Source organism: Sphaerodactylus townsendi, linkage group LG02 (genome assembly GCF_021028975.2).
Source record: "Sphaerodactylus townsendi isolate TG3544 linkage group LG02, MPM_Stown_v2.3, whole genome shotgun sequence".
NCBI lineage: Eukaryota > Metazoa > Chordata > Lepidosauria > Squamata > Sphaerodactylidae > Sphaerodactylus > Sphaerodactylus townsendi.
The window spans coordinates 24806691-24831901 of NC_059426.1; the positions used below are offsets into that span (position 1 = coordinate 24806691).

The window sequence follows — 25211 nt, forward strand, 5'->3', positions numbered from 1 at the left end:
GGGGTGGTAGGGGGGGTGGAATGCCATCTGACGTTGTATGGTTCCAGGTTTTATTGCTGCTAATCAGTTTTATGTTATGTTTTAAGCTGTTTTATCATTGTTGTTCACCGCCCTGAGCCCCTAGGAGGAGGGCGGTTTAGAAATCAAATAAATAAATAAATAAATATCATCAGCAAAGAGTATCAAAAGGGTTTGTAACAGCAATAATTGGTAATTTCTCTAGTTTTTCGCAGCAATAAGGGTAGTTTCTAGCTCCCAGTGAACATATTTTCATGGATGGTAGTCCAGTTTCGACAAGATAATAACTTTAAAAATCCATATTGGACATGGTTGTAAGACCATGTAATAGTTCTGTCAAATTTTACATCCTAAGAGGGGTGGATGAGGTGGGTAGGAAACATCTGTGCTTTATGTAGGTGTGCCACCAAGTTACAGTGGACTTCATGGTGACCCCAGCAAGGGACTTTCAAGGCAAGTGAGAAGCTGAGGTGGTTTTCCATTTCCTGCCATTGAGGAGTCTTCCTTGGTGGTCCCCAACATTTTCTGTAAGCTGCCTAGCCGCCCAGGTACCCATATTGGTGCCACACAGGTTGGGTGGATGTCCAGCAGGGGTTCTTTCGCTGGCAGCTCAGTTCCGCTCAGGTAGAGAATCTTCTGGGCAGCCATAAAGAAGCCTTAGATGGACAATTGGTAGTCCCCCATCTAAGTATGGATCCTGCTTAGCTTCTGAGATCTGACAGGATTGGGGTGTGCCATACTATTTCAAATCCCCTTCTATGACTTATTGACACTTAATTCGGCTCCGGTATGACTGATTTTCAGATCTCCACTGGCAACGTATGCTTCTAACAGTGAAGTTTCAGATGTCCAACACAAAGATATATCCTATTAGTACACAAGCCTCAATATAAAGTGCACAGTGTGTTTATTGTGCTATTGTGATTCCTAAACATCCACTTATCACTTATCCACTTATACCTAACGGACTACCACTATATACTACTAGCAGGATACCCGTCCTTCGCTACACATACTTCATCACAGCCTCTCTATGAATTTTGGGGTGACATGCAGCATATTTCCTCACAGCCTGTCTGTGGGCTGATGGGTTGGTTTTCACATATTTTGCAGCAGCTTCCTGTAGTTGTCTTTTTCTAATGCAATGTGTAAATCACTTTCTGCGTTTAATTCCTCTTCTCCCTTTAGCGGTTTCAGCAGAAGGAGCAGGTTCGTATGCATTGAGGAGGGCGATGTTAGAATGCAGTTGGTGCACCATTGGATCAATCGTGCTTGTTGTTTGGTGGGCGTTAGCAGAACTTGTCGATTCGACAAATGGAGTTAGATCTTCATTTTCATTAAAATGTCCTGTGAAACAAAGCTATATATATAAACGCAAAATACCACTCACTGACAGACTGACTGACTCATCAAAAGAACTCAAAAACCATCGAAAATACCATGTTGAAGGACATGAAACTCATGATGTTTAACTGTCACCCTTAGAATGTTCATGCAGATGGCCAGAGTTGAACAGTAAGTCTAATAAGTCGAGTGGAAGTGAATATTTTGAAAAATCCTTTCTTAGCGAGCACCTGAAGCACATGAACCAGTGTGCCAAATTTCAACTTTGTAGTCTCTGTGGTTTTTGAGTTCTTTTGATCAGTCAGTCAGTCAGTCAGTCAGTCAGTGGTATTTCGCGTTTATATATATAGATTGCCTAATTCTTTTTGACTAGCAAGCCAGCCTTTATTGGCATAGACAACAGTACAATAGTAAAAAAAACTGATAAAAAACATATACAGTACAGGAAATACATGTTAAGTGGAGGGAAATCTACTGGAATTTAGTAATTTCCAGGAGAAAGTCTGCCACTATCATACAGAGAGAAGGATCAGGATTGTCCAGCAAGTAGTGTAATCTAAATAAATCGGGGAGATCGGGTAAATGTAGAGTAAGATTCACATACTTGGATCTGATTTCCTTGAATCTGAAACAGTGTAATAATTGGTGGGCCAGAGATTCAACTGAGCCATCATTACACGGGCACAATCTTTTAACCTTTTCTTGCTTGTTAAATCTGCCATGTAACAAGGCAGAAGGGATTGCCTAATTCTAACACATAACAAATACCTGTTACTAAACATACAATTCTACTCATAATACAAACATACAACTCTTACTCATAACATACAATTAAATATCCAAGAACCATTAAATGATGTGGAGGTTGGAGGTGCTAGCCCCTCCAGTTTTTATAGTCTAATTATATTAGTTTCCTCCTCTTCTTGGACCATGAAAACAACTCAATTGTCCATGACAAAATTGCAATTAGGCACAAGCCTTGGAGATCATCCAAAAAGATAGGCTTCTCTTTTCTCTCCTTCTGAGCATCTAAAACGGCCTGCGCGTGTATTCCACGTTTTCCAAAAGAATCTTCTTCAGTAGAAGATCAGCTTGAAGTAGGCAGTCAGTCATTTGATGAGGGTATCATAAGCAGTCAAGCTACCCGTCCCTCTTGACTTGAATCCGAGTTACCGGTAGCTGATGGTATATTCCTGCATATCAACACAATCACTTCTAGTATTAACATTTAGAGCACAATTAGCAATTAACATTGTTTACACAGTTTCTGGCTGGCTTCTGTTTTACAACAGCTTCTCGGCGTTAATAGCTAAGTGCATCTTAATCGCTGTCTATAAAAAGGCACCACCTAGTATTTCACAGAACGGCAGACTAGAAGAGCCCTTAAAAGAAAAAATAATTCTCATCACCTGCAACTGTGACAACCAAAGCCATTAACAACTTAGCCTAAATGGTTGAGATCATAGAGTAGCACATTTGTGAATCGGATGGGCTATTAGACCCAAGGATAATAAAACCAACTGCAGAGCCAGCTTGTAAAAGCAGCGAATCTGAGACAGCCGCCTAGACCCTATGGTTAAAAGGGCACATTTTGGCTCCTCATCAAAATGTATCTGAAAGGATGTGAAAAAGTTACTGTCATCTTTTCCATGCCCAACTTCCTACACTAGAGGCTGCAGCTACAATGATCAGACAAATAGTTTAGGATCAAACATACTTTTCTTTCCATTTTCCAATTACCATTGCTGTTCTATCTAGGGGACTCCATAAGCAAAGTACTGGTTTCCACACCCAACCAGGAAGCTTTGTCACAGAGATACACGTGTTCTTCTCTCTTCCCAGCAGTGTGAGCAGCAGTGGCGTAGGAGGTAAAGAGCTCCTGTATCTAATCTGGAGGAACCGGGTTTGATTCCCCGCTCTGCCGCCTGAGCTGTGGAGGCTTATCTGGGGAATTCAGATTAGCCTGTGCACTCCCACACACGCCAGCTGGGTGATCTTGGGCTAGTCACAGCTTCTCAGAGCTCTCTCAGCCCCACCTACCTCACAGGGTGTTTGTTGTGAGGGGGGAAGGGCAAGGAGATTGTAAGCCCCTTTGAGTCTCCTGCAGGAGAGAAAGGGGGGATATAAATCCAAACTCTTCTTCTTCTTCCCATACATGCTGTTCTCATTTCGGATTGAACCACGACACATGTACCCAAGAAGCTTTGCCCTCCCGCCAGCTGTATCCCCAAAGAGAAATACTCCAAACAGAAGTGGTTAAATTCCTTCCCCAGACTGTGACAGTCCTTTCTAGCATAGGAGGCTGTTTTCACTGCCAGTAGTGAATATACTAGAAAAGCCGGCTTATATCCACCGGAGATGGAAGGGTTTCCACTTTTGGTGCTCAGCTTTCTTACCCTCCCCCACCATTATGTGTGTGTAAATACCATCAAGTCGCAGTTGACTTACGGAGACCCCAGCAAAGGGCTTTCGAGACAAGTGAGAAGCGGAAGTAGTTTGCCATTGTCTTTCTCTGCAGAGCCTTCCTTGGTGGTTTCCCTTCCAAGACTGACCCTGCTTTGTTTCCGATATCTGACAAGATGAGGCTGTACCACAGTGCCCTGGTACGTGAAACCTCCCCTTGAACTGCAGCTGAAAATGCCCACAGAAATGACGTTCCTTCATGTTTCTTGTCTTCCACGAGCAGCATTTGGGGGTTCATTTTGGGCTGCAGTAAAGAAAGGAGGTGAGAAGGCAGAAATCCTTCTACCCATTGAAGTGATCCAGTGTGGATCCAAGTCTATACATAGAGGTAATACCTTTTATAGGCCTCTTCCGCACATGCAGAATAATGCACTTTCAATCCACTTTTGCAATTGTTTGAAAGTGGATTTTGCTGTTCCGCACAGTAAAATCCAGCTGCAAAGTGCACTGAAAGTGGATTGAAAGTGCATTATTCTGCATGTGAGGAAGGGGCCATACAGTAAAAAAGATCCTTCATTATTCTATGAAGCCATTGGCATCACCACTCTCCTACATTTGCCTAAAATATTCTTCATGCCAGGCACTTAAAACAGACACTGTAGTTGCTGGGATTTTTCCATTAATAGTTTTTGAAATGTCTTGTTCTTTCGTTTGTGCTTGGCATCTGAAAAGGCTTTGATACAGCCTTGTACACATAGAGCTATCTTATGATTCTTGGTTCATCAAGGACCCCTTCCGCACATGCAAAATAATGCGTTTTCAAACCACTTTCACAACTGTTTGCAAGTGGATTTTGCCATTCTGCACAGCTTCAAAGAGCATTGAAAGCAGTTTGAAAGTGCATTATTCTGCATGTGCGAAATGAGCCAAGGTCAGTACTGTCTCTAGTGTCTCAAGCTGAGGTTTTTCCTATCATCTACCACCTACCACCACTTGAGATGCTAAGGATTGAAACTGGGATTTCTGCATTCTCTGTAGATGCTTCAGCACTGAGCCAAAGCCCCTCCATTACAGAGAGTCATGTGCAAATAAAACCCGTTACATGCTCATCCCATCCCCAGTGCGCAAGGTTTGACTATCAGGAGCCTGAGTACGTCTGCTCAGCAAAGTCTGATGCCTTCTTCCAGCTTAACAAAGTTGGCTTCAAACTTTGCCGACTGGAGCGGTAGGATAGAAACCTGTATCTAAAGACACCTTGTACATGCAGAGGTCAAAAGTAGGCTAACAGCTGCAGACCCGTTCCTTCTTTTTGAGTCAATATCTAACTAGAAGGAAGAGCCAGCATGGTGTAGTGGTTAAGAGCAGTGGATGCTAACCTGGAGAACCAGGTTTGATTCCCCACTCCTTCATGTGAAGCCTGCTGGGAGACCTTGGCCTAGTTACAGTTCTCTCAGAACTCTCTCAACCAGTGGTGGGATCCAAAAATTTTAGTAACGGGTTCCCATGGTGGTGGGATTCAAACTGTGGCGTAGCGCCAATGGGGCTGGGTGGGGCACGAAGCGAGTGCATGAGGTCCGGCGGGCATTCCGGAGGTGGGGCATTCCTGGAAACGCTGACTGTGGCAAGGGCCAGCAGCCGCAGTTGCGTAGCCAGTGGCGGGCGGGAAACAAATGCACGCAGGCACAGGTTGCCACGCACGTCGGTGCACCTCCTGCTAGACTGCTTCAAGTTCTGCGCACTACTGTTGAGAGGAGGGGCGTAACTAAGGCAAAAATCACGTGGCAAAATCACCAATTAGTAACCCCCTCTCGGCACACACAAATAATTAGTAACCTACTCTCGGGAACCTGTGAGAACCTGCTGGATCCCACCTCTGCTCTCAACCCCACCTACCTCACAAGGTGTGGGGAGAGGAAGGGAAGGAGTTTGTAAGTCTGAAACTCCTTATGGGAGAGAAAGGTGGAGTATAAATCCAGACTTCTCCTCCTCCTGCTCCTCCTCCTGCTCCTTTTGGCATGGGACTTTTTACAATTTGCTATGAAAATTACATGGCCTTTATTTATAAGTAATTTCTCTCTCCTTCCTAGCGTACACTTCCTTCAGTATTATTTTGATGATCCAAAAGAAAATGCATTTATTTCCCCAAGAATTATATTTCGCAGTTTTGCATCTCTCTTAGCAGGGGGCAGAGCGAAAAATAAATGGAAAAGACTCTTGTGACTAGTTTGAAAGATTTCTCTGTGATTACTTTGCCGTAAATTCAATCAAGCTCTGTTGGAATTGTTCACTTTGTTCATCTTCTCGTTCATCTTTTGCAAATGCAATTTTAATTACGATTTTGGTTTTAAACTGGTCGGTCTCTCGCACCAGCTAAAGTGGCTTATTATTTCACAACAGATGAGGTGAAATTACATAATGAGAAAGCAAGTCCATTTACTGAAAATGGCTTAATATTGCAGCATAGTGCATCTTGGGGATTTGCCTGCAGAAAACCTAACATGTTCAAATGAAAAAAATTAAAACAAAACCATCAGTTAATCTGTTTGCATGAATAAACAGGTGGAAGTCTCTAGATTTTCTATGCATGCATTTACAAAATAACATACAAATATTGAATCTTAATATGGACAGGGAAGTATAGTCAGCTTTCACCTGGATGTAGCTTCCTAAGCAAGAAACAGCCTAATCCAGAGGGCTCCAGTGGTCGGGTATGGTATTTATTTATTTGTTTGTTGGATTTATATGCCGTCCAATCCCTGAAGGGCTCTGGGCAGATTACAACATAATTTAAAACAATCCATAACACGTTCGGCATTAAAAATATAAATCCTAACCAACAAATAACAAGACCTTTAGTGACTCGTGGGATCCAAAAATTTTGATAACAGGTTCCGATGGTGGCGGGATTCAAACAGTGGTGCCGCTGCACACACGCACCTCCAGTCCCTATTGGGCAGGGAGGTTGCTTTAGTGACCCCTTCTCGGCACTCAGAAAAAATTAGTAACCGCTTCTAGAGAAGTGGTGAGAACTGGTTGGATCCCACCTCTGCCTTTAGTGGCATCAATATACAAAATAAAACAGATATTCAGAAAAAAAAATCAAAGCAAATTCTGAAGAAAGTAAAATTGCTTGCAAGAACGAAAAGGTTTAAATAAAAATCTGGTGACTATCTCTGCAATATGTGGCTGTTGGTCGCTAAGCAAATAAGAGCTCTTCTCTCTGGTCTTTTCTTTAGAATAGCTTCGATATAAATCCTAACCAATTAACTATTTTTTAAAAACCGCTGAGAAGGTAATTAAAATAAGGTCATCATTCCCACCTTCCATCCTTCCTTCCTCCCCCTCCCTCTGGAGACTGAAGATGTTATGCTCAATCAATCCGGCTGGCGAGCTGGAAAAGGCCTAGTGGAACAGCCATGTCTTGCAGGCCCTGCAGAATTGACATAATTCCCGCAGGGCTCTGACATCACCCGGCAGCCTGTTCCACCAGGCCGGAATCAGCCGGATATCCCTCGGACCAGGGATCACCTGGAGGTTCCCTTCTGATGAACGGAGGGGCCTTGTAGGGCAATATGGGGAGATGCGGTATCACTGCCATGCTGCTGCACCGCTTACAAAGGGCTTTCAGGTGGCGTGAGGAGGCAGCCTGACAGCCCTCCATAACCCCAAACACACTTATGCCCCCCTTTTGGTTTGTGAAATCCATGGACCATGCTGGGTACGTTGCTGGACTGAAAGCCAAGTGGAAGTCGACTACGGTCAACTTTACCCCTGGGAATTCCCCTTGCCCATCCCCAGCTACACCAGCTGCTTAGTCTGGTACAGCTCTAAGACCTCAGCCCACTTCTGGAGCGGGTGCCATTTTGCTGTGTAGCTCCTGCCCGCTGCCCTTTTCACCCCCTCCTCCAGCACATTTGCCTCTTGTACCATGGAGGCGAACACGTCAGCATGAGCCAGCGCCTATTCCCCAGGTGGCTTTGCCCGCCTTCCCCTGAATTGGGCTAAAGTAATGTTTTACTCTGGCTTGCAGTTTGATGTGCTGCTTTCAGAGCATAATGCAGTGCAAGTAGATAAGGTGATACTTATGTCAAGGCAGCGGGTTGAATCAGTGGTGGGATCCAAAAATTTTAGTAACAGGTTCCCATGGTGGTGGGATTCAAACTGTGGCATAGCGCCAAAGGGGCTGGGGGGGCACAACGGGGGCGTGGCTGGGCATTCCGTGGGCAGGGCATTCCTGGGCAGGGCTGTGGCAAGGACACAGCCGCTGCGCCGGTCCTTGGGCAGGAAACGAATGCACGCAGGCGCAGGCTGACACGCACGCCGGTGCACCTCCTGCTAGACTGCTTCAAGTTCTGCGCGCTACTGCTGAGAGGAGGGGCGTAACTAAGGCAAAAATCACGTGGCAAAATCACCAATTAGTAACCCCCTCTCGGCACACACAAATAACGAGTAACCTACTCTCGGGAACCTGTGAGAACCTGCTGGATCCCACCTCTGGGTTGAATCTTAAAGAACAACAAACAAAATAAGTTTCTGGCAGGGTTTTTTGGGGAGTGGGGTGTTAGTGATTCAGAGCCTTACAAGATGTCATATGAGAGCAGAGATGTGCAAACACAAGTTTGGCTCACATCCTGTTTACTGATTGTGAACAAGAGATGTGATATGCGGGGGTGTGTGTGTGTGTGTGTTCGATAGTTGGTTGATCTTTTGTGCGTTTTTGGAAGGTTGCTTCTCTGGCCCTTTCCGCACTCACTGTTTGCTGCGCGCTACTCTCGCCGAGTAGCACGGGGTCCAAATGCACTCCCCACTACAGGGGCGGCTACAACGCAGCCGCCCCGACTCTGCTGGTCTTGCGCCCCCTCAGCGCGGGTCATTCTGGCGCTGCTCAAAACGGCGCCTTTTGATGACCCGCACAGGGCACGGGGAAGTGGGGAAGCCCGGGGAACACGACCCTCGGGCTAAAAAGGTCCTGGACCAGACGAAACGGACGTCATTTTAAAAGTGGGGAAACGGCCACTGTATTCCTGACAGTGCAGTCCAATGAACTGGAGTGGGCACTCCAGAACTGGTTCATGAGGCCACAAAATGCAGTTTATGCCTGACAAAAATGACCAGTTCTTGTGTTCATATATTCCTACCCCATTCCCTCATATTTGGAATTAAGACAGAAGACTTCCCAGTTTTGGAAGCTTTCCCTCCTCTTACTGCAATTTTGTTCTGATGTCTGAAATGGAATGCTTTAGCAGATTGAAGCTTCTTTCTTTCCTAAAAGATTCTAAAGCGCAATTAAGCCTTGATTTGTAGCCAAGGAAGAAAACTCGCAGCAAAGATTTTTAGGTTTGAAGTTCTTCATAAGTACACAGCATTATTATTGAAAATAAAACTGTTACATGTATCTGTTCTCCCGTATGATTATTTAAATCAGGTTTTTGTACGCGGAACAACATCAAAATAAATAAATTGGAAGCATTTCGAAAGCAACTTTGTGATTATGGCATCAAATTAAATTTTAATTCCATTAATCATCTCTTTATATCCCTAGCTATGCTGAACTCCTTAGGTAGTTTGCTGAGTGTGCTGTAGATTTGTTGGAAGCAAAGTTGGTTTATTTATTTCCAGACTATTCTTAGAGGAATATTTTATTGTTTAAAGTTTAGTACATAAAAGAATAGATGATGGCTACAGTCCAGTATGAAGGTATGCATGCCTAAACAGCATGATTAACTCCATGTTCTATTAAAGTATTTCATATCACATACTGGTTTGTTTATTTAGGATATTTGCTATCCCATTTTTCTCCCTAGAGCCAGTAGTGGTTAAGATTGGTGGAGTTTGATCTGGAGAAGCGGGTTTGATTCCCCACTCCTTCACTCTTATCTGGTGAACTGGGTTTGTTTCCCCACTCCTACACATGAAGCCTACTAGGTGATCTTGGGCCAGTCACAGTTCTCACAGAACTCTCTCATTTCCCATCTACCTCACAAGGTGTCTGATGTGGGGAGAGGAAGGGAATGGAGTTTGGAAGCTTCCTTGAGCCTTCTTACAGGAGAGAAAGCTGGGGTATGAATCCAAATTCTTCTTCCTCCTCCTCCTTCTCTTCTTCTATAGGGACACAAGTAAGCTTCCAAAAAATTGAAACTATTTGAATAAAGAAATTGCAATATAAACAAACCAATCAAAAAGTACACTAAACATCCTGATATGATCTGGCATGCACTGGAGCAGTCCACAGGTGGTAAGAACGCTTTGATTGTTGCCCTCTGGTTCATGCCAAAGGCCTTGCCAAAGGAGAAAAACAAAAGCTCAGCCTGGATCTCACATATACCACTTTAACTGAGGTTTTGACTTGTGTTATATAAAATTTCATATACATCTTGGGCTGGCTTGAATTACACTTGGGCAGAGGCGTATCTGGGGGAAATGGCACACAAGAAAAATTATCTCCGGGTGCCCCCCCAGCCTGTCTGCCACCCCCGCTCACGGTTCCCGGTTTCCGTGACTGCCATCCCCTGTCAGCTGTTTTTATAAGCACTGAGGTCGGGAGGGCTTGTGTGTGGGGTCCTGCCCCCCCAAGCCCCGCCCCCTGCCTCAGTGCTTATAAAAGCAGCTCTCGGAGGACGGGGGATGGCAGTCACTTCTGCTCTCCCCAGAGGGAGGGGGGCAGAAGTGACTGCTTGGCTGGGAGCCAGGTGCCAGGAAAGGGGGTGAGGCTGAGGGAGCTTCCTTGGGCTTCCTTGGCCCTGCCCATGTCGATGATGACATCGGCGGGGTCAAGGGTGCCCAACCACGATGAGGCAGCAGGACTTCCTGCTGTCTTGGCATCTTCCTGGTCATGTGGGGGGCCGATTTTGCGCCCCCCACGTGACCAGATTAGTGGCACCCGGGGACCAAGGGTACCCCTCATCCCTAGGCAAATACACCACTGCACTTGGGCTTATATGCAGTGAGGAGAGAAGGGAAAGAGGAGAGGCATTGTCTTCCTGCCCACTAAATCGGGAGGCCCTTTTCCCAGTACCATCTGCTGTCCATGTGGTGACTTCAAGTCCAAATCATGTATAATTTGGTTCAGACAACATCTACAAATCAGACACACAACCTGATCCAACATTTATAGGATGTGGCCCTATTCAGATATTAAAACCAACCTGAGGGGATGACCAGTGATGTTGGAAAGGGACCAACATTGTTGGTAGAAGGGAAGGTCACTTTCTTTTCCATTTCCTTCCCCACATAAGGTCATGTCAACTCACTGTATTTGTGCATCACAGAATATATTACATTGATGTATACTCAAAGTATAAATTGGTAGTGTTCCTCTGCAGCCTGGAATGGCGGCAAACGCAGAAGTCACTCCGCTGTTAATGCCCCTGAGATTACTAGTCATGTTGGGATCTACCAGTCACACTGACATGTTGCTTTCAGACAGTTGTAAAGAAAGATAAATTAAAACAGGGAAACTTGCACCAGTCAAAGAAGTGACTCCAGTGTTGGTGTAAAAAGCTGGTTTGGTCCTGTAAAGCAGGACCTTTTTGAGCCTGCAGGGACATTTGGAATTCCAGCAAGGCATGGTGGGTGCCTCAACAAAAATGGCTGCCACAAAATGGCTGACGCAAGAGGCTGAGCCAGCCACAGAATTATTACCACAGCTTAACTTCAGTAACACAGAGTAGATCCTTGTGCTATAGTAGCAGCTTCTGCCAAATAAACATTTTTAAAAAAACCCTCCGCATAGCCAATCAAATAACCAATAGTCAATCAGAAGCCTTGCTGAGCAAAAGCCCTGCCTGGCCCCACCTACTTCCTAAAAACATTTGGCGGGTGTGAGAAGAAGGGTCGGTAGGCACCATGTCTCTAGACAAGGTTCTGAAGTTTCCAGATCAGCAGCAGATTTGCAGAGGTCCATTAATAAATAAAGCTATTTCTTCCCAGAGTCTTCCTAGCATGGCCAGTTTGAGCCTCTGCTTTTAGGTTTAATATATTAATAGTGATTCTGTGACCCAGCTCCGTCAGCCATCATAGTAAAGCATAAGTCCAATGAAAATGTGGGGCTTATAAACCTTTTTGGCTGGGTTGTCTGTCATTCTCCACATACTCATGAGAAGTCTCACTTGCATAAGTGGTAGTTGCTGTATGGTTGAGAACCCCTCAATCATTTATTTATTTATTGAAACATTTATATGTTGCCTTTCCACCCAATTTAGGATCCTCAGGTGAGGGCCGGCCTTAGGAGCTGTGGGGTCCAATTGGGCCAAGGTCTGTAGAATCGTGGAGATAGAAAGTCCATTATAGACTTTATATCTCTATGGTAGAATGGAAAGCAATCAAAATGTGTGCTTAAAAGTGCATATGAGTTAACGGACCAAACAGCTACATTTTAATATAAAATTACAAACACATAAACCTACAAGGAACAAATAAAATGTGTAGATCCCCTTTGAAAAGTACACAGTTACAAAACGACTTGTTTGAGCAATTGTGAAATGATATTTCTGTTTGTCAAGGATATTCGTTTCGTAGGGTATTACATCATAATAAATCAAAGAATACGTTCATTTTCCGCTCACGTTATATGACTTAACTTGCTGCAGTTCAGTGTTTGAACATTTCTGAATGTTTACAATGAGGTAGCTGACAGTGTCATTGCCAGATTGTAGACTCTTCTAGTTATAGCATGTTTTTCATTTTGCACAAATGTGAAATCTGCACAACTTGTAAATACAGTACGCTGAACAGGAGCACTACAAGCTTACTGTGATTGTAAACATTGCACTAGCTTACCGGATACAATGGTACTGTGTACAGTAAGCTTATAATGGGATTTTCTGAAACATCTACTTTAAGAACTGGGAGAATTTCATTTCTTTAACAAGCATTCCCCCCCAAAGCAGTTTTAAAACATCTTAAATGTAACACTTAGGATTCTTCCACATGGAAGAATAACGCACTTTCAGTCCACTTTCACAATTGTTTGCAAGTGGATTTTGTTGTTTCACACAGTAAAATCCAGCTGGAAAGTGCATTGAAAGTGGATTGAAAGTGCATTATTCTGCATGTGCAGAAGGGGCCAATGTTTGAGAAATTTATAGGCACAAAAATGCACTGAAAACCAGAACTGGAACCAATTGACCATTTTACATGCGGAAGGCAATCCCTCTGTAATTAACATATTATTTAATTCACGTACAGTTAAAAAATATTCAAAATATAAACAATATAAACCAACACTACTGACTTTTTAAGAATCCAGAAGGAAATTATAATCGATGCTGTTCTCTCTAAAGCCTGTAATGTGATGTTAGGTGTATGTTGCAATGTGTAGTGTATGTAGGTGTATGTTGCAATGTGTAGTTGTGTGTATTTGACGAGACTAGAGTAGATCATCCTAGGGTGGGGTTCCCTTAGACGCAGGGCCCAATTGGCTTACAGCCAGCCTTGCCTCGGGTGTACTCGAGCAATTCTAGGCAGACCTGGTTGGAAGAAAATCCCATCCATCTCAGTGAAACTGATTCCCATGTGACTGTCTGTAAGATTGCAACTGGAATCATTCAAATGTTGTTTCTATTTTCAGGTAACCTTTTGCTACAAGAAGAATATAAAAGATTATTTATGTAAGGAAAACTTGGGGTCAAATTTAAAAGAAAATGAAAAGTTACTCCAGGAACACAATGAGATGGAAATTCGGGTTAAGGTAGGGATCTTCATATTTGAAACAATCAGATGCTGTCTCAGCCTGAGAATTGAGTCCTCCAGTTGCTTCCTCAGGATTAATTGCTGATTTAGCAATATTTTTTTCCAGAGGCTCTTACTCATAATACGGACGTCTCTCAGAATAATAATTCTCAACTTGAAGTTATTTTGGTTGTCGTTCAGATCGATAAACCGAAAGACTCTCTGAATTCTCCAGACAATCACTGTCATTTTGCAGGGAGATAACTGTGCGCTACATGATTTGGGTTTTTTTTAGCAGTCTTCGATGGTGAAGAAGAGTCATTTTTCTAAATCAGTCTCACATTGTCTGGCATGATTGCCCAGGAATACCTGCAGACTATGAAAAAAGGGGCTTTGATTTTTACACTGGGCATGTTTGAAGTTCTATTGTAGGACTGTGTCTGAAGCAAAAGGAACCTCGGCATAAGAATTAAACATACATATCTAAATACTATGACAACTGCATTACTGGAATCTCATTCAATGAATAATTGGTTTAATATGTCTGATTTTCTAGTTCTTTAATACTAATGTTTGCGACATGGAAGCAAACCATTTAGAAATAGGAAAAAATGTAATCCCCCCTCCAATTCAAATTACGTGCATCTGGATGCTCACTGGAGCGACCACATAAATAGGTAATTGCGCTCAATTCTACCCTAAAAATGGTAGGGGTGTTTCACTGATTCCCCATACACCCTTAAAAAGTTTACCTCTCTTTTTCTGCTAAACTGTGCTATAAACATATAGGTTTTCTGTGCTATAAACTGTGCTATAAACATGTAGGTTTTCTGTGCTATAAACTGTGCTATAAACATATAGGTTTTCTGTGCTATAAACTGTTTTATAAACATATAGGTTTTCTGTGCTATAAACTGCTATAAACATGTAGGTTTTCTGTGCTGTAAACTGTGATATAAACATATAGTGGGAGAATGGGGCCATGCTGAGACCTCTGCTCAGTTGCTGTCACTCCTGTGTATATGTGCAGGCCCAGGGAAGGGAAGGGAAGGGAAGGGAAGGGGTTTGGAGAAGTACCGGTGAGTACAAGAGAACACATGTATTTGGATTCCATTCCATTCATCCCCAAAAAGGTAAGCAAAGAGGAACGAGGCTCTGCCTTCTTCTGGATCACTGAAACAGCAGCGTCTCATCTGGTAGTGAAACTTCAGGCGGTGGAAAAGTCATCTCCGATCATCCCATTGTTCCCTATCCACGTTGCCGGGAGCCACTGAAAAATCAGAAATGTTATAAGCCTTCAAATGTACCTCCCCACCCACCCCCAAGAATGGAAAAGGATGTTGGAACTGGTTTCATGCAAATAATGTACAAAGTGCTTTAAGCTGTTAGGCTAAGAGATAGTCACTTGGGAGCTGGTGTCGTGTAGTGGTTAGAGCAGCAGACTAGGAACTGGGTGGGGCAACTCGATTCAGTCTCTGCTCTGCCATGGAAGTTCATCAGGTTGTCTGGGGCCTGTCACAATCTCTCAGCCTAACTTTTCACACAGGGTGGTTGCTGAGAGGGTATGATGGTGAAGGAGAGGATAATATGAAATATCGCTTTGGGTCCCTATTAAGGAGAAAAGCGGGGGAAAATAAATAATAAATGTTCTTGACCAACATCTTTTTGTGGAAATTTGCGGCTGAATCAGAGTTTGATCTTGGTCTTCTGTATCAAAGTTAAACATTCCATCTTTGTTGGTCTCCATTCATCTTTGTAATAGAGGCACTCTGGTACTTAACACATCAGTTTCAAGGTTTCTAACTTCCCACAGAGTTTTGTGCCTCTACATGAAAGGGTTTTTTCCCCTCCAGGTGATTGTGTGTCCTGAATGTACCAACACACACAGTTTTTGTACAGCTATGATCAAAGGTAGTTATGTTTTTCTCAGTCACTAAACAAGCCCGTCAAAGCCTACACCTACTCACAGATACATGTGTGGCCTCTTGTTCACAAGTTGTATCAGACCTCAGATGCAAGAGCATGATCCGACTCCACCCGATCATTCTCTCTGTCCAAAGTGTAAATTGCAAATAGTCCTTGGCCGAATTCCCACTGGAAATTTAATCTAGATGCAACCAAGTTTCAAAAGAATCGGCACCTTTTCATCCAGGTTCCAACATCCTCACTGCAGCATGTTTCTAGTGAAAACGTCTAGCCCTGCCCCTTGGGGGGGTGCCTGCTGTCAGGGGTGCAATTGTTAAGCTAGCAGCACCAAAATTTCAGAGTATCTTTAGGAGACCCTCCTGATGATACCATCCAGGTTTGGTGAAGTTTGGTTCATTGGGGCCAAAGTTATGGACCCTCAAATGTGTAGCCCCCATCTCCTATTAGCTCCCATTGGAAACAATGGGGAATGGGGGCACCCTCTTTGGGAGTTCATAGCTTTGGACCCCCTGGACCAAACTTCACAAAGCCTGGGTGGTATCAGTAGGAGACTCTGATGATTATACCACCCAGGTTTTGTGAAGTTTGGTTCATGGGGGCCAAAGTTAGGGACCCTCAAATGTGTAGCCCCCATCTCCTATTAGCTCCCATTGGAATGTTTTTTTCAAAAAGGTGCATATACAAGCAGGTTCAGGAAAATCCTGTGATAAGGGGGGGAGGGGAGCACCAGAAACAGGACTGATCTATGTTCTGCAGTTCGGGGAGATCGCAAGGAAACCTGGATATTTCGGGTGATTATCCCAGGATTAATCGCCAGTGTGAAATTGCCCCTTGAGGAAGGGATTGGCAGTGATAGTAAAACCCACAACACGGGAAGAAGGGAATGTCCTCCTGGGCTTATTTTTCCCTGTGACAGCTGAGATTTAGCTTTTATTTAAAATCCCATAAAGTGTTCCCTTGTAAAAAGCAAAGTGTATAAAATTGAATAATGAACATGTCTTATAAGTGAATGGAACATCAACTGTGGGGATTCTAAAGAACAACGAGTTCATTATTACTAGTTTAGGTATAGAATGTCAATCAGACCTTGAATATAATTGAAGTCCTGAAAAATTATATATATGTGGTTTTTTTAAAAAAAAATCTTTATGTCATTGTAATGTATTGTCACTGAAAGTCTGATTGAAAGATTAAAATGTAAACCGTATTAGAGATAACAAGAGCACAAGGCTAATATGATTATTAAAGGATATTAACTTTTTTTTAAAATTTGGCTAAAAGGTTAGCCCTGGAGACCTTACAGCAGGGACAACATTATTAATGCTATTTCCCTTCAAGTCATTTCACTATGAGTGGTATCGTATTTTTTCTAATCAAATGTTTGTCACAAATGGAATTTTAATTAGAATACTGAATGCCACTGCAATAATCCAGACCATGTATTTTGTCTGTGAACAAGGATTGCATGTCTCAGCTCATCATAAGAGGATTCAGTTTTATTGCTTCCTTATTCTCTGTAAGTAATCGAAGATGCTCTAGGACCCAGGTCAGCAATTAACTTTTAACAGGAACAATATTTTGAATTGAGTAGTGACCGAAGGGCAGAGGACATTTTGGTAGAAATGAAGATGAAATCTGATCATTTTCCAGAAATTTACCAGTAACAATCAGATGTGTTGGTGATCTTAGGCTTATGTTGATTATTTAAAAGTATCAGCCAAGGTAAATACTATCTTTTTAGGGTTTATCAGAAGGGAATCGGAAATGAGAATAAACGGTAGCCATACACAGAGAGCACTTAGAGTTGGCCTGGGGATATTCTGTACTAGACACACACAGTTCATGTCAAGATGAGACGATAAGCTAGAGAAAGCCAAGAAAAGTCTTCTGACGGAAGAAGGCAAAGAGTCTCTTTGCTGCTGAGACATGTTATCACGCCAGCTTTGGAAGCTTTTATAAAGATCCAAGAATATAATTTGACCTGCTCTGACTCACTATTGTTAAGAGATTTCCTTGCAGGTCTGACTGGTTTCCCTGGAGTTCTATTCATGGCATAGATCTGTATGGATGTCTGACATCCATTAGTCCTATTATGGGTTCAGGTTCTATTAAAACATAACTTTCTAACATTTCTTACAATCCTCTTTAAAGTCTCATGAACATATGGTGTTCTTCTATACTGACTCTGGCATAGTGCTTCCTGGAGAGCTGGTATGATATAGCGAACAAGAATTTTGAACTAGTATCTGGGAGACCAAATGTGAATCCCCACTTGTGCCATAGAAAATCACTGAGTACAATGAGTCAGTCACACACTCTCAGCCTAACTTACCCCACAGGGTTGTTGTGAGAATAAAATGGATGAGAGGAAAATTTATGTACGCCACCTTGGGTCCCCATTGAGGAGAAAGGCAGGGTAGAAATGAATTAAATAAATAATAAATGAATATCGCCATTTACAGCAAGTATAGTGCAACGGTTAGAGCGCCACACTAGGAATGGAGAGATCTAATGGAACATTTCCTCGCCGTAGAGGTGTTCAATGTATTGTCGAAGGCTTTCACAGTCAGATTCAACTGGTTGTGGTGGGTTTTCCGGGCTGTGTGTCCGTGGTCTGGTGGATCATGTTCCTAACGTTTCGCCTGCATCTGTGGCTGGCATCTGCAGAGGTGTATCACAGGGTGTAACAGACTTCCCTCTGTGATACACCTCTGAAGATGCCAGCCACAAATGCTGACTTAGTGTCCAAGGAACTAGATCCTGAGACCACAACCTCATAATCCGGAGAAACCCTGGCTGCCCAGAAGAGATCTAAGTTCAAATCTCCTGCCACCATGAAATTCATTGGAAGATCTTTGTCCGTCCTGGGCTTTCAGCCAACCTACCTCACACAGTTACTTTGAAAATAAATGGGAACCATGTATGTCACATGCAAGCAAGCAAGCAAGCAAGCCTTTATTGGCATAGACAACAGTACAACAATAGTAAAAAACTGATTAAAAACATATACAGTACAGGAAATAAATGTTAAGTGGAGGGAAATCTACTGGCATTATGTATGTCACATGGAGGATCAAGTTGCTCAGGATGTTCTTCATGCCCTCTTCCATTGAGCTATGGCCCTCCACCTTAACAATCTTTAAAATAACCAGTAAACACCAAGATCCAGTGAATTTCTGCTTCACCATCATTTCCTATAAACCTATGCAAACAAGAGAATCAGTGAGGAAACATTTCTTTCTGTACAAAACAAAGAAACTGTGAGAGCGTAACTCTGGCTTGGCAGATCTGATGTTCCTGCCAAATATTGTATGTTCATAGAGCCCATTCCTCACCCAGCGGGGAACACATGAATAATTTCCCTTCATAGAAAAGAACAGAGAGCTTTAAACAACGTCCATTTTTCAATGCCCTACCATTTTTGGCAGAGTTTTGGCTACTGTCCACTTTGTAGGAGACAGAAGCACCATTATTTGAAATTGATGGGACTGAAGCACGTTTCTAAGCACTTAAATTCCACAGTACTTAGACATGCGTTGCGAAGCTTTTTGTGGATTGCCCCAGAGTAAGATGTAGCAAATTCTTGATTACGTTCTTATGTCAAATAACGGGCCACATGCTGTTGCGTTTTTACTTGGATTGCCCATTATTTTGTTCCTGAGTGATGTAATTTTCGAGGCCATTTACAGGACATGAACGCTTCACGATATTATTACCTACCTCGAATTTGTTATTGGCGATCCTTATTTAGCAGAGTGCGCATTACAAAGCTCATTATTTGATGTTACACCCTTGGCATTGGTGACTGGGTCTGTCCCCTATTTTTAACCTCTGTTCAGTGTTACAAACGGAATAATAATACTTTGGTAGTATTCGCTGGAGTTATTAGCGCTCACTACGTACCTTAATGGTTCTGATCAAGTAGCCATCAGGATAGAGGTTGGATTAACAACTGGGTGGAGAAAAGAAATGCCCTTAATGTGATGTTATTTACTAGGCGATATTATTTTCCTCCATGCATGAAACACTTCATCTGTCCATTTCCTCCCTTTCAGTGTCTATTAAAGAGACAGCGTTTTTCTCCGTGTCTGCTGGCTACCCTAACTAGACAGGATGACTCTCCCTTAACTGAAGGAGTTCATACACAGTGTGTATGTCAGTGCTATCCCTTTTTTATGAAGGGAGCAGCAGTGGCGTAGGAGGTCAAGAGCTCCTGGATCTAATCTGGAGGAACCGAGTTTGATTCCCAGCTCTGCCGCCTGAGCTGTGGAGGCTTATCTGGGGAATTCAGATTAGCCTGTACACTCCCACACACGCCAGCTGGGCGACCTTGGGCTAGTCACAGCTTCTCGGAGCTCTCTCAGCCCCACCTGCCTCACAGGGTGTTTGTTGTGAGGGGGGAAGGGCAAGGAGATTGTCAGCCCCTTTGAGTCTCCTGCAGGAGAGAAAGGGGGGATATAAATCCAAACTCCTCCTCCTCCTCCTCCTCCTCCTCCTCCTCCTCCTCTTCTTCTTCTTCTTCTTCTTCTTCTTCTTCTTCTTCTTCTTCTTCTTCTTCTTCTTCTTCTTCTTCTTCTTCTTCTTCTTCTAAGTCAGTTTAAGGAATTGCTTATTTGACTTAGCACTGACATACACACACACTGTGAGAATTGATCCAGTATGGGCAGATTGGTAGTACGCTGACACTACTCCGAAATGAGTGGAGGCTGCTAGTTGCAATAATTAGAAGACCTACATTTAATTGGAGACTTATATACAACCTTTCTTACCGGTTTGGTTATTTTTGAACTGTTGTAATATTGTAACATATGATTTGTAATTTTGTTTGTGTATATATATACATTTTGCCCTCTGAAGAAGACCTTTGGGTTGAAACACATCAGGTCAGTCTTGGCAACAGCTTGTGTGCTATTAGATCAATCTTTATAACAGTTTATGTGCTACTAGCAGTAAAGCTAATTTAAAGTTAAAATAAAATGGGCTCTAGACAGTGGGGCAGAGCAGGCAGGGGACTGTTGGCAGGGTTGCCGCTTTTCCTGGCTACTCACTTTCTTCCCAATGCCATTCTTCTGCCTCTCCTTCTGCCCTTCCCAATCACCATGCACTTTGGCTGCAGCTTTTCTTGGCCACCTGCCTTCTCTGGCTCCCCGCTGCTATTTATTCTGGCTCCCCCCGCAACTTACTCTTTTCTTTGATGGGAGGGCTTTGCAGCTATGGAATTGCCCACCACTGGCCTTTTCAGCCAGGACTGTCAGGTGCCCCTGCGTAAGTGGAGAGGGGGTGGGACTTAGGGGGGTGGGGGACTGGGGGTGTTGTTGCTGGGCCTGGCAGGAGGGTGACTTGTTGCGATGTCCTGCCAGGCCTGGCTTGGGGTTTGGGGGGTGGGAGAGGGTGGACGGGACTGAGACTGGGCAGTCAGGGGACTGAGAATGTGTCACCAGCAAAATCACTTCCACGGCTGGAAGTGTGTCCCGTGCATTGATTAGTTGAAAATGAGTGATTGTGCCATCACTTAGTCAGTTATGTATAAGAATTGTGTGTATGGTGGTGGGGGTTGGTATTGTTGGAGATGGAACTCCTGGGTTTATATTTCCATTGAATTTCCACAATTGTAAGTGATATTATTATTGTGAGTGCAGTGTTTGGGTTTGGGCAGCCCAATTCAGAGGGGGTCTTAATCCCGCTCTGGAGCCAGTGCACCCCTGCACCAGCAGAAATGCCCTTTTCACCAGCACAAAAGGCAGATGCCCTTGCAGAGGTGAAACTTATCTGGGCGGCCTGCACTGCACAGCTCCACAGCACCCAACCCAGAAGCTCCCTCAGTTGCCCAGACTCACAAACACAAAACGCTGTGCTGGCATGGCGGGGGGCATTCTGGGGAGCAGGCCAGGGGTGGGGCTGACCTCAGTCAGCCTCTAGAGCCCAGTCAGCCCCCTTGTGCTGGTGGAGCCACCAGCAGAGGTACACCACCATTTTTGTGGTGCATCTCTATTCCCCACTATGGGGGATTCTCACTTTTTAAAAAAGCTTTTTAGGGCTTCTTGCACCACGGGAAAGCCCTCTGGAGTGAGTGGGGTGCTGCTGGAGTGGAACCGTCCTTGCCTGTTCATCAAATCTGCAGTGGGCTGTAATAGTCCCTCAGGCCCTTTACGCAGCCGCGCCACCCTCGCGCCGCCCAACCGGCGCGAAGCCGGTGTTTCCCAACCTCGCTCGGCAAGTGAGGTTGTTGGAAAACGCCGGCTTGGAGCCACTGCCATGTGAATGGCAGCGGCTTCCAGGTGCCTTCCCTCCACCCCCCGACCGGGTGACTCACCTGTCCTGCGGCCCTCTGGCGCGTCGCTGAGGCCTGGGGACACGCCCCCTTTGCCCTGTGACCCTGGAGCGGTCGCGCAGGGCGGGGGGGTGTCCCCTGGCCTCGGCGATGTGCCGGAGGGCCGTAGGACAGATGAGTAGCTCTGACGACGGCACAGCTCTGCGCCGTCATCCCTGCCGATTCTGGGACCGTCCATGCGAACGGTCCCAGAGGGGTCGGGTCGGCATGGATTGCGCCGACCCGACCCCTTCCGCCTCCGTGCAGAAACGGCCTCAGTTTTCTCAACCCTTTGGTTCTGGGCTTATTTTACAGGTTGGGTTTGTGTTTCTCTTTGTTTGTGAGTCCCTAGTATGTAAATGAAGGTAATATTATAAGGGCATCATAATTCTACAATAGATTTTCCTTCTAAGAGAACCAGCTTGAAACATCTTCGTGCTTACAGAAGTAGGTTAAACAAAACAGTGACAACAAGATTGTTCGTGGAAGGTTTTTACTTCTTTGTTGGTGGTTACAGGTTTCTGTGATTCCTTTTAAGGAATTGTGAGATTCCCTAAAGGGCAAAGGTATTTCTCTGTGCAAGCATTGACGTCACATCACAACATTTATTAGGTGGACCATGTTTTCTTACAATTTACCCCTGCCTATTACCAACATCTCTAGGAGGCTTACACAGGTAAGGGGGTGAACAAAACAGTGAAAACAAGATAGTTTTAATTCATTGCTGCTGGTTTGCCATTCCTTTTCCCAGTTGCCCTAAGACACAATGCAGTTTCAAAGAGCTGCCATTCTGGCCTACAAACTGAAAAATCAGCAGCTGCATAACTAATGTTTTCCCTTCAAATAACACAGCATCCCTGCCAATATTATCCATTCCAAAAATGTATTTGAAAAAGCAACACATACAAATGTATGCCCTTTAAAAAAAAAATCTGTATGTACCCAATTTGTCATAGCAATTAAAAAGGTGCTTTTTAAAGATCAAGTCTGCAGCCAGATTCCCACCTTCCGAGACAGGAAAGTTCAATATTTTGTTTTCCCCTACGCTCTGTAGGGTTCAGATGAGAGAACGCAATCTAGACGGCAACACACACCTCCTCCGCTGATTGAATCCGAACTTCTCTTTCTAGGAATGGAACTGCACAGTTGAGGACTTAAAGTCTGATGCGCTCAAAATCCTGTTTTCGGAGGAATATGCAGAAAAAGAACATCTCAAGCTTTCGAATCAGAAAATAAATCTGCTGCAACAGGAGGTAAACCGGCATATGGAGGAAAGGAAAACCTCCCTGCAGGAAAGCAATGACTTCTTCAGGGCAGCTAACAAGGTTAGTAAGAAGAGAACCCTGCAGCGTGCTAGGTCTGAACCAGTGGTGGGATTCAAATAATTTAACATCCGGTTCTGGTGGTGAGGTTCAATTAATTTAACAACTGGTCGTATACAAGCATCATTTTAACAAACAGTTCTGCCGAAGTGGTGCGAACCTGCTGAATCCCACCACTGGTCTGAACCGAAGTGACTCTGCCAAATTTGCCATGCTGCCTGCACCTGAAAAGAAGCCTCTTTCGTGGTTTTTGTGGGGATCCAGGCATGAATAGTGACTGGTTCCACTTTTGACACTGGCCGATTCCCCACCGTCAATTAATCGTGTGGTACTCACATGAAATATCAAGGATTCAGGAAAGGACTCCCCACTGCCTGATCGACGAACAAGGATTCATCCCGGTTCTGGCGCTCATTCTCCCCCTTATCCCATGTCTTTGCCGAACCTGCTTGAAAGTACTATTTTTTTAAAAAAAACAAACACGTCTTCGATCCAGTTTGGAGGGGAGGATCGGGGGTCTAATCCTGGTTCAAATTTCCTGCCGTAGAGAATTTCCTGCACTGTGTGGTGCTGTTCTCGTGAGAGCACGAGAGAATGATAGCCAACCAGAAACTTGGGCAGGGGAGACATGCCGATATGATGACATGCTGACGTCATAACGTGAGCACGTTTTTACGGGAGAAAAAAAAGGGTCCCGGCCCAATACGGCACGACAGCCAATCAGGAGAGACCCGCCAAGCCGATCGCGTGGTAGTGGGGATTGTTACATTTCTTGAATCTGAGATAGGCCTAGATGTCTTCACTGGAAACATGCTGTGGTGGGGAGGTTGAAACCTCGATGAAAAGATGCAGTTTATTTTCAAACTTGGTTTGATCTAGATTGAATTTCCCGGTGGGGATTCGGCCTCTATTTCCTTCTCCCTGCAATATCAGGAAAGAAAGCATTGCCCTCACTCTGAGTAGGTTTCCTGATAATTCTACATAGCCCATGGAATTTTGCTATAATGTCTGAAGCCAATTCAGAGTAAAGATTGATTCTCTCATCATGTTGGCACCATGTCAGGGGAGGGAATGGCACCAGGATGGAGGGCAATATGGTCACCACTACTGAGAAGGCATTCATTACATTTTTTGTTCCCATTGCCTCAAAGTTCTTCCTTTAAGTAAAATCACCATGGCTGTTGATCCTACCTGCTTTGTCATTCATGGTAAAGAGAGGAGGGTCCAGTTTTGACCAATGAAAAGGCTATCCTAGAGATCATGGGAGATCCTGTGTGCAGTGAGGATGGAAATTGAGCAAGATGGGGTGGGAATGCTTGTAGGATCCTAACTCAAGGCTCCATAAACTGGCTATCTGATGGGCAAAATAGTTCACAAATATAATTTGTGTAGTCTTCTTGGGAGTGGATCACTTGCAGACTGTTAGTGTGGGCGGGGGGGGGGGGGGGGGGAAGTCATTTACTGGAACTGAATGAGTAGCTGCCTTCTACAAAAAGCTTGCATATGGATCTGTCTCTATAAAGTTGCCTACACTCATGGAATCAAATAATTGTTGTATAATCATGATAACTCTGTTTCCCATTCCTGACTTGGTTTCAGTGCTTTCATTTGCATGTGTTTCTAAGCCAGCAGCAAAAGCTAGAAGAGAAAGTCCCGGGATTTTGGCTTGTGGTAGTTTATGCTCTAAGCACCAGGTGGAGTAATTAGCACATGATTGCTCAATGCTTCATTGTGCATTGAATATCCAGTTAAAATCTTCCAGAAACACCATATTGCTTCTTGCAGTGAAAACTGCATATTCCTGTGAGTTCTCTATATCTCTCAGTATTCAATAAGCAAGAAACCAATCTTTTAATATTATTTTTTCCTGAATGCTTATGCACAAAAGCTGCCCAGTGGAGAGTTTTGGAGGATCACGCATGGACATCTCTCAGCCCAACTCCTATAAGTCTCTATCCAGTGGTGTATCACTGATGAGGACATGGGGACATGGGCGCACGCCATTTTGTCAGGGAGGGCAGGAGCCATCCTACCGCCGTGGTGACCACCCAAGCCGTCCACCGCTGAGCCCTGCTCCCCCGGCCCCCTGCAGACTGGCTCCTGCCCTCCCCAGGCTCTGGGCTATTTGGCAACATAACAGATTCAGTTGAGATGGAGAACAGTGCTGCCTGGAAACAGCACTTCACTGACACGGACAAACACTTCCATTATTGGCTGAA

The 25211-nt window shown here is 44.2% G+C and overlaps 1 protein-coding gene across 7 annotated transcripts in view; it reads left to right on the top strand.

Annotated features, from left to right (window-relative positions):
- The window catches only part of CCDC141 (coiled-coil domain containing 141), a 191334-nt gene that overhangs the window by 86527 nt on the left and 79596 nt on the right, over window positions 1-25211 (top strand). For 6 of the 7 annotated variants that reach the window (XR_007243634.1, XM_048486091.1, XM_048486086.1 and 3 more), the window contains 2 exons: window positions 13334-13453; window positions 22801-22995. Coding sequence is in view for 6 of the 7 variants with exons in the window: in XM_048486091.1 (XP_048342048.1) it covers window positions 13334-13453; window positions 22801-22995 (315 nt within the window). In the remaining variant the exon portion in view is untranslated. The remainder of the gene's footprint in view (window positions 1-13333; window positions 13454-22800; window positions 22996-25211) is intronic. The other variant, XM_048486087.1, reaches the window with a different exon arrangement.